Source organism: Pristis pectinata, chromosome 11 (assembly GCF_009764475.1).
Source record: "Pristis pectinata isolate sPriPec2 chromosome 11, sPriPec2.1.pri, whole genome shotgun sequence".
Lineage (NCBI taxonomy): Eukaryota > Metazoa > Chordata > Chondrichthyes > Rhinopristiformes > Pristidae > Pristis > Pristis pectinata.
The window spans coordinates 13845164-13861755 of NC_067415.1; the positions used below are offsets into that span (position 1 = coordinate 13845164).

The 16592-nt window shown below is 42.6% G+C and overlaps 1 protein-coding gene across 1 annotated transcript in view; it reads left to right on the forward strand.

Annotated features, from left to right (window-relative positions):
* Window positions 1-12157: 12157 nt before the first annotated feature.
* Window positions 12158-16592, forward strand: part of oca2 (oculocutaneous albinism II) — a 328581-nt gene continuing 324146 nt past the window's right edge. The window contains exons 1-2 of the mRNA XM_052026515.1: window positions 12158-12194; window positions 13596-13875. Coding sequence (XP_051882475.1) covers window positions 12158-12194; window positions 13596-13875 — 317 coding nt within the window. The remainder of the gene's footprint in view (window positions 12195-13595; window positions 13876-16592) is intronic.

A 16592-nucleotide genomic window follows, 5' to 3' on the forward strand; every position in this document is an offset into this window, starting at 1 on the left:
ACATCTTAAGGTGATGAAAGGCAAAATAAGTATAAATCCTGCGTTGCCATGACTTCTGCTGCCTCTCTGTTCACAGCTCTGATGTTTCTAATGCCAACTTGCTGTATATTCATCACACAAGATCACAAGACAAGGGAGCAGAAGTAGGCCATTCGGCCCATAGAGTCTGCTCCAAAGAAAAGGGGAAAAAGAAATGAGAAATTGGGTGGGCGGGGGCAAAAAAAACACACCTATAACTGTCACAGATGGAAAAGGACACACTAATTGTACTGACTCTGCAATAGAGAGTAACATACTCTGATGATATGTGGATACAGGTGGAGTTCATATCACAGTAACTGCTGAATAGTTTAATACTTCAGTAAAATATTGTATCAGTTCTGATAATTTTTCCATCTAACAGTGCTCTTAGGCAAGCGATGATGATCTTCAGTAAAATGATGAAAAATTTGGAAACAGGTGGATTAAAAACAGCTAATATGTTTTTGTTCCATGTAATTCACAATTGACAACACTTTCTTTTGAAGAAGTGACTGATAAAACAGTTAAAAGGAAATGTGTTTGATAGTGTGCTTGTAATTTTTCAAAAGCATATTGATTTTAGTAGAAATAAAATTCAGGATAAATGCTACTGATTTGCTATCATCTGTTTTATACTATCACAAGAAGTCTCAATTAGCCCCTACCTGTGCTACAGATCCTACCATAGAATCCCTTTCATCCAGTAGAATCACTGAAACACACTATTTAGCAAACTTGATTACTTATTTAAGTCCTGGGGTGGGGATTGAACTCAGAACCTTCAGGCGACAGTGTGGCAGCTGAGCCAAGGTGATACATAGAAAAGGGCTTGGAATGGGGTAAGAGAAGATCCACTCAGCTCATCCTTGCGTAGAATTTGTATATTTTATCCTATCACATTCTTCATCTCCAGCATAATTCATTCTCTAAAACAAGTTAGTTCTCAGATGGTCGGTGCAGGATGCAGACACAGTTGTTCCTGATTAGTAGTTCAGGATTACTTGCATCAATAATTACTACATTGCTGTAACTTAAGTCAAAGTTGAGTTTATTGTCATATGCACAAGCACATGTATGCACAGGTGCAATGAAAAACTTACTTGCAGCAGCATCACAGGCACATAGCAACAGATACACAATATTCATAAGAAAAATGTAAATTAAACATAAATTATACACAATTTTTACAAGAAAGAGCATAATTAGAACAAAAAAAGATCTATTGTAGTGCAAAGTGATCATATTGAGCAACCTCCCATTTCCTTATGGACAAGAAGGCAATATCTTGTCACACCCTGCCGCACCCCCCCCCCCCGCCCCCATATGAACTCTGCAATCTATGTAAGAAAATGCACGAGCATTTAAGGCTTTTTCTGTGAAAGAACGGAAATTTCTTTTCAACTTGTCAATTAGAACCTTGTGTTGATCTTTGTCATTCTTTCTGCTCGCTACTAAAGTTAGCTAGAATTGATTAAAAGCTTTCCCATGAGATTCTAATTAGAAACCTCCAGAAAGATTGCTCAAATCCTCCAATTACAGTAAAGCTATAAGATTAAACAAAACCTGGTGCAAAGATTACTGAGCCACAGTACGAGCAGTGGTGCTGACAGGAAATAAGCCCTGTTAATCTGGATAATATGTTTCATGGTAGAACTCTGCAGGTAGTGGCTAGCTGTTGGATGTGCTGAGAACTCGCTTCCTAGCAGTAGGTTGGAGATCTGCTCCAACTAAGAGTGGGCCTTAAATGCAATTAGGCTCCCCCTCACCTCCCCAGCGCAACCTGCCTGGCATCGTACACCCCTCCTCAGTCCACCAATCACCTTGGATTTCTGTCTCACCTCTCCCCTTTATACTGGCCATCTCGCCTCTCCTCACTTAGTCCTGACGCAGGGCTTCGAACCGAAATGTCAACAATTCCTTTCCCCCGACAGATGCTGCTCGACCCGCTGAGTTCCTATTGTTTGTTGCTCCTTGACTGCAATTGTCAGGTGAGACTGAGCAGTTATATAGCAAAATAACCCAAGGTACTTCATGAGTGTTATAAAATGAAATTTGACATCAAGCCTCAAGGAGATGTTAGGACACCTGACAAAAAGCTTGGTTAAAATGGTAGGTTTTAAAGGGGGTCTTAGAAGAAGAAAGAGAGGATGAGAGATTTGAGGGGGGAATTCCAGAGCTTAGGGACTTGACAGAAGAAATCATGGTGGAGTGATGAAGTATGGGGATTCTCTAATCAAAAGATCTCAGAGGGTTGATGAGATGGTGAATATATAGAACATAGAACATAGAACAACTACAGCACAATTCAGGCCCTTCGGCCCACAAAGCTGTGCAGAACATATAATACAAATACATTGTTACCTGTGCCACATGCGAGTGAGGAGAGGAATAGGAAGATTAGGCAGATTAATACGTGGCTGAGGGGATGGTGCGAGAGGGAGGGCTTCAGGTTTATGGATAATTGGGATTTGTTCCAGGGAAGATGGGATCTGTCCCAACGGGACGGTTTACACCTGAACTGGAGGGGTACTGACATTCTTGCAGGAAGGTTTGCTAATGCTGCTCGAGGGGGGGGTTTAAACTAAATTTGCAGGGGGAGGGGATCCAGAATGAGAGAGAGGATAGCGAGATGGAGGGTAGAGGACAGGTAGGAACTACACAATTTTGGAACATTAATACGAATGGAGAGAGGAGAAATGGGTTAAAAATCCTATATCTGAATGCACGGAGTGTCAGGAATAAGGTAGGCGAGCTTGAAGCTCAGATACGAATGGGTAAGTATGATGTTGTTGGGATAACGGAGACATGGCTGCAGGGAGATCAGACCTGGGAAATGAATTTTCAAGGGTACACATGCTATTGTAAGGACAGGAAGGTGGGCAGAGGGGGTGGGGTGGCTCTGTTGGTGAGGAATGAGATTCAGTCCCTTGCAAGGGGGGACATTGAATCAGGAGAAGTAGAGTCAGTGTGGATGGAACTGAGGAACTGTAAGGGCAAAAAGACCCTAATGGGTGTTATCTACAGGCCTCCGAACGGTGGCATGGATATTGGGTGCAAGCTGGATAGTGAGTTAATGTTGGCATGTGGCAAGGGTAATGTCACAGTAATTATGGGGGATTTCAATATGCAAGTGGACTGGGAAAATCAAGCTGGTACTGGACCCCAGGAAAGGGAGTTTATAGAGTGCCTCCGGGATGCATTCTTGGAGCAGCTGGTATGAAAGCTGACCAGGGAGAGGGCTATTCTGGATTTAGTGCTGTGTAATGAGCAGGATTTGATAAGAGAACTCGAAGTAAAGGAGCCATTGGGAGGTAGTGACCATAACATGATAAGTTTTTATCTGCAATTGGAGAGGGAAAAGGGCAAATCAGAAGGGTCAATTTTGCAGTTGAACAAAGGAGACTATGGGGCCATGAGGGTGGAGCTGGCTAAAGTTGACTGGGCGGGCATCCTAGCAGAATTGTCAGTGGAACAGCAATGGCAGGTATTCTTGGGAATAATGCACAAGGTGCAGGATCAGTTTATTCCCCAGAGAAGGAAAGACTCAAAGAGGGGGAAGGGGCCACCGTGGCTGACAAAGGCAGTCAGAGATAGCATTGTGTTAAAAAGGAAGAAATATGGCAGAGCCAAGCTGAGTGGGAAGATAGAAGATTGGGAATTTTTTAAGGTGCAGCAGAATTTAACTAAAAAGGTAATTCGGGAAGAAAAAATGAGGTATGAAGGCAAGCTAGCCAGGAATATTAAGGAGGATAGCAAAAGCTTTTTTAGGTATGTGAAGGGAAAGAAGTTAGTTAGGAACAATGTTGGGCCCTTGAAGACCAAATCGGGTGAAATTATTACGGGAAACAGGGAGATGGCAGTCGAATTTAATAAGTACTTTGGATCTGTCTTCACCGGGGAAGACGTAAGAAATCTCCCAGAAGTAAGGATGGACAAAAGGCAGGGGGTGACAGAGGAACTGAAGTGGATTGACATTAGGAAAGAAATGGTGATGGGTAGACTAATGGGGCTGAAGACTAACAAATCCCCAGGTCCAGATGGTCTGCATCCCAGGGTACTAAAGGAGGTGGATCTAGAAATTGTGGATGCATTGGTGATCATTTTCCGATGTTCCTTAGATTCGGGGACAGTTCCTGAGGATTGGAGAATGGCTAATGTTATCCCACTTTTTAAGAAAGGAGGGAGGGAGAAAATGGGGAACTATCGTCCAATTAGCCTAACATCTCTGGTGGCGAAGATGTTAGAGTCCATTATGAAGGATGAAATAGCGGCATATTTGGATAGCAATGATAGGATTGGGTCGAGTCAACATAGATTTACCAAGGGCAAATCATGCTTGACTAATCTACTGGAGTTTTTTGAGGATGTGACCAGGAAAATAGACAAGGGAGATTCAGTGGATGTTGTATACCTCGACTTTCAGAAGGCATTTGATAAAGTGCTGCACAGGAGATTGGTGGGTAAAATTAGGGCTCATGGAATTGGGGGGCGGGTATTAACATGGATAGAAAACTGGTTGGCGGATAGGAAACAAAGGGTAGGGGTGAATGGATGTTTCTCAGAATGGCAGGCCGTGACTAGTGGGGTGCCACAGGGCTCGGTGCTGGGACTGCAGCTGTTTACGATCTATGTTGATGATTTAGATGAAGGCATTGTGAATAACATTAGCAAGTTTGCTGATGATACAAAGTTGGGTGGCAGTGCGACGTGTAGAGGAAGTTAGGAGAATTCAAGGTGATTTGGATAGGTTGGGTAAGTGGGAAGATACTTGGCAGATGAAGTTTAATGTGGATAAGTGTGAGGTTATCCACTTTGGGAGCAGGAACAGGAAGGCGGATTATTATCTGAATGGTGTGGGGTTAGGTAAGGGGGAAATACAAAGGGATCTAGGAGTCCTTGTTCATCAGTCACTGAAAGTGAATGAGCAAGTGCAGCAGGCAGTGATGAAGGCTAATGGAATGTTGGCCTGTATTACAAGAGGAATTGAGTACAAAAGCAAAGAGATTCTTTTGCATTTGTACAGGGCCCTGGTGAGACCACTCCTGGAGTATTGTGTACAGTTTTGGTCTCCAGGGTTAAGGAAGGATATCCTGGCTATAGAGGGCGTACAGCGTAGGTTTACAAGGTTAATTCCGGGGCTGTCGGGACTGTCTTATGCTGAGAGGTTGGAGAGACTGGGATTGTACATGCTGGAATTGAGAAGATTGAGAGGGGATCTGATTGAAACAGACAGGATTAGACAAGATAGAGACAGGAAATATGTTTCAGATGTTGGGGAAGTCCAGGACCAGGGGGCATGATTTAAGAATAAGGGCTAGGCCATTTAGGACAGAGGTGAGGAAAAACTTCTTCTCCCAGAGGGTTGTGAATTTGTGGAATGCACTGCCTCAGAGGGCAGTGGAGGCCAATTCTCTGGGCACTTTCAAGAAGGAGCTAGATAGGTTTCTTATAGATAGGGGAATCAAGGGATATGGGGACAAGGCAGGAACAGGATATTGATTGTTGAGGATCAGCCATGATCTCAAAATGGCGGTGCAGACTTGAAGGGCCGAATGGTCTACTTCTGCTCCTATTGTCTATTGTCTATTGTCTATTATGAACAGTTTCCATGGATCAAATTGTGCCTTAACTACTAGTAAAATCTAGAAAGCCACTTAATTAGTATGGAATTTGATCTATTCATAATCACTCCAAATCAACGAGCCTGATGATTTTTCTGAAAATCAAAACCTGCAGATGCTGGAAATCTGAAATAAAAATAGAAATTGCTTGTAATACTCAGCAGGTCAGGCAGCCTTTGTGGAAAGCGAAACAGAGTTCACAGAGTTCTCTCTTTTTTTCCAGTTCTGACAAACAATCTTTGATCTATAGCATTATCTCAGCTCTGTTTGTCTTCCCACAGATGCTGCCTGACCTGCTGAGTGTTTCCAGCATTTTCTGATGCTTTTCCTATTTTGCAGATAAACTGGACTTAATGTCAAATGCTGGTTGTCAGTAACTATATATTGTGAAATTGGAGTCACACCTAGATATTATTCATGAGATGGAATTACAAATAATATATGATACAAAATATTGCATTAATATTGCTTCTTTGGATATCCTGAAGTACTTCAAAGCCATTTTAATTCCTTTTTCTCAAGTCTAACCCTTTGTTATACAGCAACTCATTTTCTTACAGCACAACACAAAACGTTAAATAATTAACTATTCTGTTGTTTATTTTTGTGAGAGATCAAGAGATAAATTTGAGCAGGGCTGTTGAAAAGTGTCTCTTCTTTCCTTTGACTGATGCCAAATGATCTTTAAAATCTATTTGAAGAGGCTAGATGAAATTGGAAATAAAAAAAATGCAGATACTGGAAATCTGAAATAAAACCAAGAAATACTCAGCAGATCAGGTAGCATCTGTGGAACATGAACCAGATGTTTTTAGTCTTTGATAACAGCTCCATTTTCTCACTTTATTTTCCCCAGCCTGAAGCGAGCAGCTGATTAATTGCACTCAGAGTAAAGAATATTTCTGGCTGAATTCTTTGGCTTTCTGGTATTGCAGCCTATTGTAACTGCTCAGACAAATAACTGAGAAGTAAAAGTAAGTTTTACAGTCTCACGAGACCTCTTCATCTGCTCGTCAGTTGACCCAGAAAGAGGGTTCAAGCCCTAATCCCACCCGGGTCATTCTCACTTCTCTCCTCTCCCAACAGGTAGAAGATACAGGAGCCTGAGGGCATGTACCACCAGGCTTAAGGACAGCTTCTATCCTACTGTGATAAGACTATTGAACGGTTCCCTTATACGATGAGATGGACTCCGACATCACAATCTACCTCATTGTGACCTTGCTGCTTATTGTCTATCTGCACTGCACTTCCTCTGTAGCTGTGACACTTTACTCTGTACTGTTATTGTTTTTACCTGTACTACCTCAATGCACTCTGTACTAACTCAATGTAACTTGTCACGAACCAGCAACAAAAGAAACACACTGAGCATGATTCAGTGTTAAAAACTATTTTATTAATCACTACTTATGATAATACGTAAAATAAAAGTAAAAATGTTAGTATGTTAGAATTCAAAAATGTTAAACCTCGAACGTTAACCCCAAAACTAAACTCTTCGTGTGTGTGTGTGGCAAAGTCCAAAACTTCCAGTTCCGGAATGGTTCTTAAAGTTCAGTTCCGCAAGCCATAAGGTGAAACATGAGCAAGGGCTTCTTCAACAACCACCGTTGTCTGAAGATAAGATGTAGACGTAGAGAAACATAGAGAGAGTAAATATGAAATCCAAATGTTCCACGATGGAACCCAAACGACACTCCAGTGTTTACTCGGTAGTGACTTACTCACCCCGAAAAGCATCCGAATCGTGGTCGTCCACACACAAATACCTGTTTCCTTCTACAGGTCAGCAACAAAGTGAACTCCACCGGATTACTTCCAACTTCCATACATGGATTTCTATGGCAGACACAGTTATTGTTTCTCATCCATCGATAGAGAAAACAAGCAGGCTGGTGTCTCTCTCCCTTCTCTCTCTCTCTCCTTCTTCTCCTTCTGACTTCTTCAACAACGTCATTACGTCCTTTATCTTCTATTGACGTAAGCACGCCCCACACACACATACACACACACTCTCTATCTTAAAGGGACTTTCACTGAGTCCGTAACAAACTGCACTGTGTAATGAATTGACCTGTACGATCGGTATGCAAGACAAGTTTTTCACTGTACCTTGGTACAAGTGACAATAATAAACCAATACCAATACAATATTCTGGAGACTTAAGCACAAAATCTGGATTTATACCAAAGTGCTCTGTCTCGTCCAGACTTACCTTTTCCATTTCCTTAACTTTCTTCGCATATGTCTGGCCGATACCTCCTTTCTACACCTCTACAACTCTTTCTGTACGTGCCCACCCCGAGACCTGGCACCAGCCCAATGAGGTGTGACCATTCATTTCTCAATGCTCTCCCAGTGCCTGCCTCATATTAGTGGCATTTGCTTTCCACTGACTAGATGCTTTTAAGGTATGATTGATAATCACTAATGTCCCATTTTCACTTCACTGTCTGCCAATGTACATCTTTTCATGCAATTAATTCATTTATTTTCTTTTTCCAGCCATGTAGAATTCTCATGTTGAAATCCATCTGCCATTGTCAGTTCATTTATAAAATTGGTTTTTGTCTCTCTGAAGATAATCGATTTCCCACACAAGCAATCTCTTCACCATTGTCTGCATCTTAAAACTTACTTTATCTTTGACAATCCCTAATTCTGATGAAAGGTCTTCAACCTGCAACATTAATTCTGGTCCTTTCCCTGGGTGCGATCTATTTTGTTGAGTATTTCCAACATCTCCTGCCCTTATCGATCTACACCAGTAGTCTGCTTAGCGTCAACCTGTAGAACATTGATTTTTTATAGTGCTCTTGGTCCTGGAGTCCAAACTCTCTTGGGGCCATATCTCGCAACCCCCCCTTTGTATTTTAAAAAATACATCTACTCAGGCTGCATTGCCCCTGTGCCAGAAACCTTACCCTCTGTTGGTGCTTCCACAGCAATGAAACAGGGGTCTCATCACCACGCGTAGCTAAGTGTGATGTGTACCAGAGAAGTAATATGCATTGGCTGCCTGTGATGACTGGTACTGGTTTGGCTAGGGTTAGCAGTGTGGCTGCTTTACACTGAGGTCTGGGGCTCGGGTCAGCACTCTGGCTGGTATGGAGAGTGAGGCCATTGCTGAGGACTGGTGGCACCTGCTCCATGGCTTAATATGGCAATGTTCATCACTTCATGTTGTATATGATGGAAGCTGCAGTTTCCCTCTTTCTTTAGAACATAGAACATAGAACATTACAGCACAGTACAGGCTTTTCAGAGGGCATACATTTAAGGTGAGGGGGGTAGGTTCAGAAGAGACGTGAGGGGTAAGTTTTTTTACTGAGAGAGCGGTGGATGCCTGGAATGCGTTGCCTGATAGGGTGGTGGAGGCAAATTCACTGGGGGCTTTTAAGAGGGGCTTGGATGGGCACATGAATGAGAGGAAAATGGAGGGATATGGGCAATCTGTAGGTAGGAGGGAATAGCTATGTCGGCACAACATTGTGGGCTGAAGGGCCTGTTCTGTGATGTACTGTTCTATGTTCAGCCCATTTTATCCTGCTCTATGATCCATCTAACCCTTCCCTCCCACATAGCCCTCCATTCTTCTATCATTCATTTGGCTATCTAAGAGTCTGTTAAATGTCCCTAATGTATATGCCCCCACAACCTCTGCCGGCAGTGTGTTCCATGCACCCACCACTCGCTGTGTAAAAAAAACTTACCCCCGACATCCCGCTTATACCTTCCTCCAATCACCTTAAAATTATGCTCCCTCATGTTAGCCATATTCACCCCGGGAAAAAGTCTCTGACTGTCCACTTGATCTATGCCTCTTATCATCTTGTACACCTCTATCTTTGACAGTACAATCCTCCCAAGTTTAGAGGTTTCTCTGTAGTAACAAATTCAGTGGTGATGAGAGAGACTGTAGAATCTGGGCAGCTTGTCAACACATGAAGCAGCTGCTACTAGACCCCAGTGGAGGCCTGTATTCACAGTGCTGGCCAGGGGATACTCCTGGTCTTACATCTCAGCACTGAGTAGCCCCACCTTTCACTCCAGCAACAACCCACATAGCTACAAAGGATATCTTACACTCTGCCCCTCCTCCATGTTACTAAAATAAATGCATCAGTCCAAGGGTGCCCTGCAGTATATGTCAAGTGGACGTGAAGACTTCAACCTTGTGTGCCACATGTTGAACCTTCTGGAATTCCATAGGCAGCAGCTGATGCCAGAGGAAGTGAAACAAGGAGACGCAAGTGTAGGGCCCTTGAGGAGAGACCTAAAGAGCAGCAGGATCAAAATGAGCAGGAAGATAAAGGCGGCTGCCATGCGGCTGCCCCTGTTTGGCATCCATATCTCAACTCACAGCTAAGCAGCAAGACAGACACTGGCCACACAAAATCTGGATGCATCCTATCTGGATGCATCATGGCTTGGTAAGGCAACTGCTCTGCACAGGACCGCAAGAAACTGCAGAGAGTTGTGGACACAGCCCAGCATGAAAAGGAAACCAGCTTCCCCTCCTTGGACTCTGTCTTTACCTTTCACTGCCTTGGTGAAGCAGTCAACATAATCAAAGACCTCACCCACCCGGGTCATTCTCTCTTCTCTCCTCTTCCATCAGGTAGAAGATACAGGAGTCTGAGGGCACGTACCACCAGGCCAAAGACCTCACCCACCCGGGTCATTCTCTCTTCTCTCCTCTTCCATCAGGTAGAAGATACAGGAGTCTGAGGGCACGTAACACCAGGCTTAAGGACAGCTTCTATCCCACTGTGATAAGACTATTGAATGGTTCCCTTATACAATGAGATGGACTCTGACCTTACGATCTACCTTGTTGTGACCTTGCACCTTATTGCACTGCACTTTCTCTGTAGCTGTGACATTTTACTCTGTACTGTTACTGTTTTTACCTGTCCTACTTCAATGCACTCTGTACTAACTCAGTGTAACTGCACTGGGTAATGAATTGACCTGTACAATTGGTACGCAAGACAAGTTTTTCACTGTACCTCGGTACAAGTGACAATAATAAACCAATACCAATACCAAATACAAGGGACAAAATGCAGAGACAATTGTCATGAGGATCTTGCAAACTAAAATTTCTCACTCTCTGTCATGCCAATGACATGAAGATTGGTGGGAGGGCATTTTGTGATGAGGATATCTGGACTTTGCGATGTGATATAGATGGGTTGAGTGAATTGGTGAAAACTTGGCAGAAGGAGTTTAATATGAGAAAGTGTAAGGTCATGCACTTCAATAAGAGGAATCGAAAGGCAGACTATTATTGAAATGATAGCAGTTGAGTGAAGTACAGGGGGATCTAGGTGTTCGCGTGGATGATTCACAAAAAATTAGCAGGCAGGTGCAGTAAGGAGTTGGCAAATGGCATATTAGCTCTTATTTCAAGGGGGATGGAGTTTAGAAATAGGGAAGTATTGTTGCAATTGTACAAGATGAGACCTGAAGAACTGTGTACAGTTTTGCTCCCGTTATTTAAGAAAGGATATACTGGCGTTGGAGACAATTCAGATAAAAATCACCAGTCTAGACAGTTGAGAGGGCTGTCCTTTCAAGAGCAGCAAAAGAATTTGGATCTTTAATCTTTGTAGTTTAGAAGAATGAGGCATGAAATTACTGAAACATTTAAGATTCTAAGAGACAAGGCAGTGTAGATTTTGAGATATTTCCACCAGCAGGAGTGTCTTGAATGAAAGAACATTCAAGGTAGGGGGATGGTCATTTAAAACTGAGCTGCACAGGGACTTCTTCTCCCAGAGAGTGATGGATCTCAGGAATTCTCTACCCTGGAGGGTTGTGGAGACTACTTCATTTAAAGAGGAGGTAGATAATTTTTTGAAAGACTGAGCAATCATCAAAGATCCCCACCATCCGGGCCATGCCATCTTTTCACAGCTACCATCGGGCAGGATGTACAGAAGCTTGAAGTCCCACACCACCAGGTTCAAGAACAGCTACTTCCCTTCAACCACTTGGTTTTTGAACCAACCAGCAAAATCTTAATCACCACTACAGTTTAGCAACACTATGACCACTCTGATCATTTTACACAAAAATCAACTTTTTTTCCTAATTGTGTTTTGTTCTTGTAAAAATAGTGTATAATTTATGTTTAGTTTATATTTTTCTTGTGAATGCTGCTTATATGATGCTTTGTGCCTGTGATGCTGCTGCAGGTAAGTTTTCATTTCACCAGTGCATACATGTTCTTGTGCATGTGACTTTTGACTTTGACTTTGAGGGCTATGGACAATTGGCCTAGAAGAGGTGTTCAGGCCTGGAGCAGATTAGCCATGATCATATTGAGTGATGGGGCAGGCTTGAGGGACCAGGTGGCCTACTTCTGCTCCTATTTTCTTGAGCTCTTTACCTACTGTTGCAAGGTTGTTAGCATAACTTGAATGACTAGGCATGGTCATACAACACCTCCAACATTGGAATGAGGCCATGTCACTACTGAGTCAACCATTGAACAAAGATCTCAATGGCTAAATACTGGGGTAAAAAAAACATTGTTCGTGGTTAGTACTGTTTAATCAAAGACGCCTCCCACCCCAGACATTCTCTCTTCTCTGCCCTTCCACTGGGCAGAAGATACAAAAGTCTGAAAGCACGTACCATCAGACTTAAGGACAGCTTCTATCCTGCTGTTATTAGACTATTGAACAGACCTTATGTATGATAAGGTGGACTCTTGACCTCATAACCTGTGTTGTCATGGCCTTGCACCTTATTGTCTGCCTGCACAACACTTTCTCTGTAACGGTATATACTGCATTCTGTTATTGCTTTCCTCTTGTACTACCTCAATGCACTGATGCGGTGAAATGATCTGTATGGATGGCATGCAAAACAAAGTCTTTCACTGTACTTCCGTACATGTGACAATAATAAACCAATTTACCAATTAGTTGTAGCACAATCTGTGGACCTTGGAAGGTGTTTGAGCAGTCTGCTGTCACTTCTGACACTGCTCAGTCAGGTCTCCCGTTTTCAGAAGCATTGTTTTAAACAATGAAAAAAGCAATAATGTAGCATGATTCTCCCCTGGTTCTGCAGACACAGTTCCAGTCTTAGGTTGCAGCCTTTTTCTCCAATTTATGTTGGTAAGGGTGAAAGTGGGGCTTGCATGAACAATGACATCATTTGCTGCACGCCTGACATCAGGAAAACATCAGACCTGTTGACATGAATGGTTGCAAGGAGTGCCAGGTTCAATTTTGCACTTGGCTTGATTTCACCTGGAAATAATCGTCAGTGTGGTCTGAGCTGGATAAAGTTAAAACTGGATGCAAAAATATGGTGCAACGCAATTTCTTGGTTTGAATTGATGAAATAACTGGAACTAGCTTTTATATTGGCACAGTATTATGCAGGGAATGGAGGGATATGGATCATGTGCAGGCAGAAGGAATTAGTTTAATTTGGCATCATGTTTGGCGCAGAGATCATGGACTGAAGGGCCTGTTCCTGTGCTGTACTGTTCTACGTTCTATGAACAGTTCATCGCAGCAATACTTGTTATTGCCACAAGATGTCAGTGTAGTCATATTTAAAGCATTGTTGCGGTAAACTGTATGAAACTAGAAACTGTTGTACGCATTATAGGCGATGCACCAATGTTTGTTTTACTTGTGGGCCTAATGCTTTAATGTTGAGCCTTGGTGGTTGAATCCAGCTAGATATCAAGGACCTGATATGAACAGGACCGGGGATGTGTTAAGGATTGGGGGTTGGTGGCGTTTGGCTGAGATAGCAGTCTTGTGTGATGGGTCAGTGGGATAATTGTTGGTGGCTAGCCAGACATTAACCTAGTCAAAGTTTCCATTCATCTCTACTTATTTTGAATAAGCCTTTTTATCTTGATTCACTGGACAATATATGAGTAAGTTGAGACTGACATTCATTTTTTTCCTTTTCAGAAACGTCGATCGCAATTAAAAAGATGATGTACCTGGACAGCAAAAACCAAATTGAGGTGGAACTTGCACAGAAGATGGACCCTCCTCAAAGGAATTTAAATGGGCACATCAAGCCATTGGTTGAGTCCAGGGGCTTAGGGGAGTTGAAGCTTCTGGAGGAGTTTTGTGAGATGGTCCAGAGTCCAAAAGCAGAGCAGAGACACTACCTGAATGGAACTGTGGCACATGAACAATGCGCCCTGCACTGTGAGGAAGTTAGCCCTGTCACCAAGCAGGAGGGGTGAGTTTGATTCCATGATCATTAATATTTAGTGAAGGAAAACAAATGTTTAGGAATATATATTAGAACTTTTACTGTGGTTTCACTTGCCATTTTTTCCGTAAGGTGGACCTTTGGTTGAAAGGCAATTTCCTTTATCTTTTACACTGTTAAGATGACATCATTAGGGCTTGATGTTGAGAAACATACTGCAACAGTTTCTGTAAATTTCTACTAATACCTTGATAATGTCTTTACCTGCTTACTGTGGTGTCTGAGTGGCAGGGTTACTTGCCCAATCAGGAGTGTGTCTGATTGGGGTGTTTGGTTTTTCAATGATTTCTATCCCTGCGTTAAAACAAATGTGCCTGAATATTTGAAATAAGAATCAGCGTAACTGGGCTCCTACCAATTCAACTGCCAAAGCTGGTGGAAATCAAGATGAACATACACTCCTGCTGGCACTATAATGCTGCCGCAACAAATTTCATGACATATGTCAGTGATAATAAACCTGATTCTGATTCTGAACTTGTTCTCAGACATTTGATACTGTGGCACACACCGTTCAGGACAAAGCAGCTCACTTGATTGGCATCCCATCAACAGCATTAAGCATTTTTATTGCCTTCTTCACTGGTGCACAGTGGCTGCAGTGTGCACCATCAAAAAATGCTACTCCAACAGCACCTCCCAAACCCACAAGCTCTCATGCAAATGGGTCGAGCTTAGGTGGGAGTCTTGGTCGGCATGGACCAGTTGGAGCGAAGGGCCTGTTTCCATGCTGTGTGGCTCTATGACTCTTCCACTAAGATGTACAAGGACAGCAGATTCATGGGAATGCCACTGCCTGCAGTTTCCTGTCTAAGTCGCACCCCATACTGACTTGGAAATATAACCTTGGTCCTGCTCTGTAACTGGATCTAATTCCTGGATCTCTTTACCCTACATCGCAGTGGGAGTACCTTCGTCAGAAGGACTGTGGCAGTTCAGGAAGGGGATTCACTACCAACTTCCCAACTGCAATGAGGAATGGGCAATACATGCTGGTCTAGTCAGTAATGCACTAATCATGGAAGATGAATAGATAAAATATCAATTGGACTTGGAAAGGCACGGTAGTGTAGTGGTTAGCATAATGCTTTACAGTGCCAGAGACCTGGGTTCAATTCTGGTCGCTGTCTGTAAGGAGTTTGTACGTTCTCCCCGTGACTGCATGGGCTTCCTCCGGGTGCTCCGGTTTCCTCCCACATTCCAAGGACGTACAGGTTAGGAAGTTGTGGGCATGCTATGTTGGCGCCGGAAGCGTGGAGACACTTGCGGGCTGCCCCCAGAACACTCTGTGCAAAAGATGCATTTCACTGTGTGTTTCGATGTACATGTGGCTAATAAAGAGATCTTATCTTATTTTAATTTACATTAAATCCTTTGAAACAGTAGCACTGATGGCATTGTTTGATATATTGGCTTGGAGAGGTCATTTCAATCATATAATCTAAATTTATGCATCGAAAAATTATTACTCAGCCCGAGACCTATTCACATCCGTACTCTTCCCCAAATCCATACACACACCCATTTCAAGAATAAAACCATGTAAAGATCAAAACCCACACCAACACAAATACCCCACATTAACCACAGCACACATACGCACGCATGTGTCACCTGACACTGCTACATCTACTGACCTTAGTTATCTTATACAGACCGGTTTCAATAACATCTCCAGTGCATCACTCCAGGAATGAAATCAGCATTGCATTTATTTGAAAGCATGGCATAGTTAAACACAAGGAATTAGAGCACTGCAAAGGTTAATTCCAATACTTGGTAAATATGTGGCCTGATGTTAGGACTTCTTTTAAAAATTATTTTGGATCAATAATATCTGAAAAAGAAGCTGTTGCGAGATGAGTCATGTGGATTCTATGTTTTCAAAGGTCATTACATCATTTAGGTTTAAGGTAGGGAAAATCCCAAAATGATGTTAGGAATGTTAATCAAGCAGTATCAGATTTACTAATGTGTATACATCAGAGAACAGGGTTGGAATTTATTCCCCATGTTCTGTTTAAAGTTCATAAAACATTTGAAAAGAATAAATTATATTGGGCTGGATTGACCTGAATCCAGCCCACTGCCTTAATTTGCCACCCAAAACCAACACAGCAGGAATAAATTGTTCTGGATACAGATTGTGGCCAAGTGTACCCAAGAGCTGTCTCTTGAGGCAGGGCAGCCTGTAGACTTTGATCAGGCCTCAGCCATCAGATTCTGAGACCCAGCTCCCAGAACACTGTTGTCAAAGGCCTTTGAAACCATTTTTGATGTGTCTGACAGCTGGAGATACTTAAAAATTGTTCACATAGATTTTGATAATCAAAAAAAATTAATGAACACATTAAAATAACAAATAATTAAAAGTATTAGAATAAATAAACCATAAGACTATAAGATATAGGAGCAGAACTAGGCCATTCGGCCCATCGAGTCTGTTCTGCCATTTAATCGAGGCTGGTTATTTTTTCAATTCCATTCTCCCGCCTTCTCCCATAACCATTACCCCACTTACTAATCAAGAACTAATCAATCTCTGCCTTAAATACACCCAATGTCTTGGCCTCCACAGCTCTCTGAGGCAACAAATTTCACAGATTCATCACCCTCTAGCTGAAGAAATTCCTCCTTATCTCAGTTTTAAAGGGACATCCCTTTATTCTGAGGCCATGCCCTCA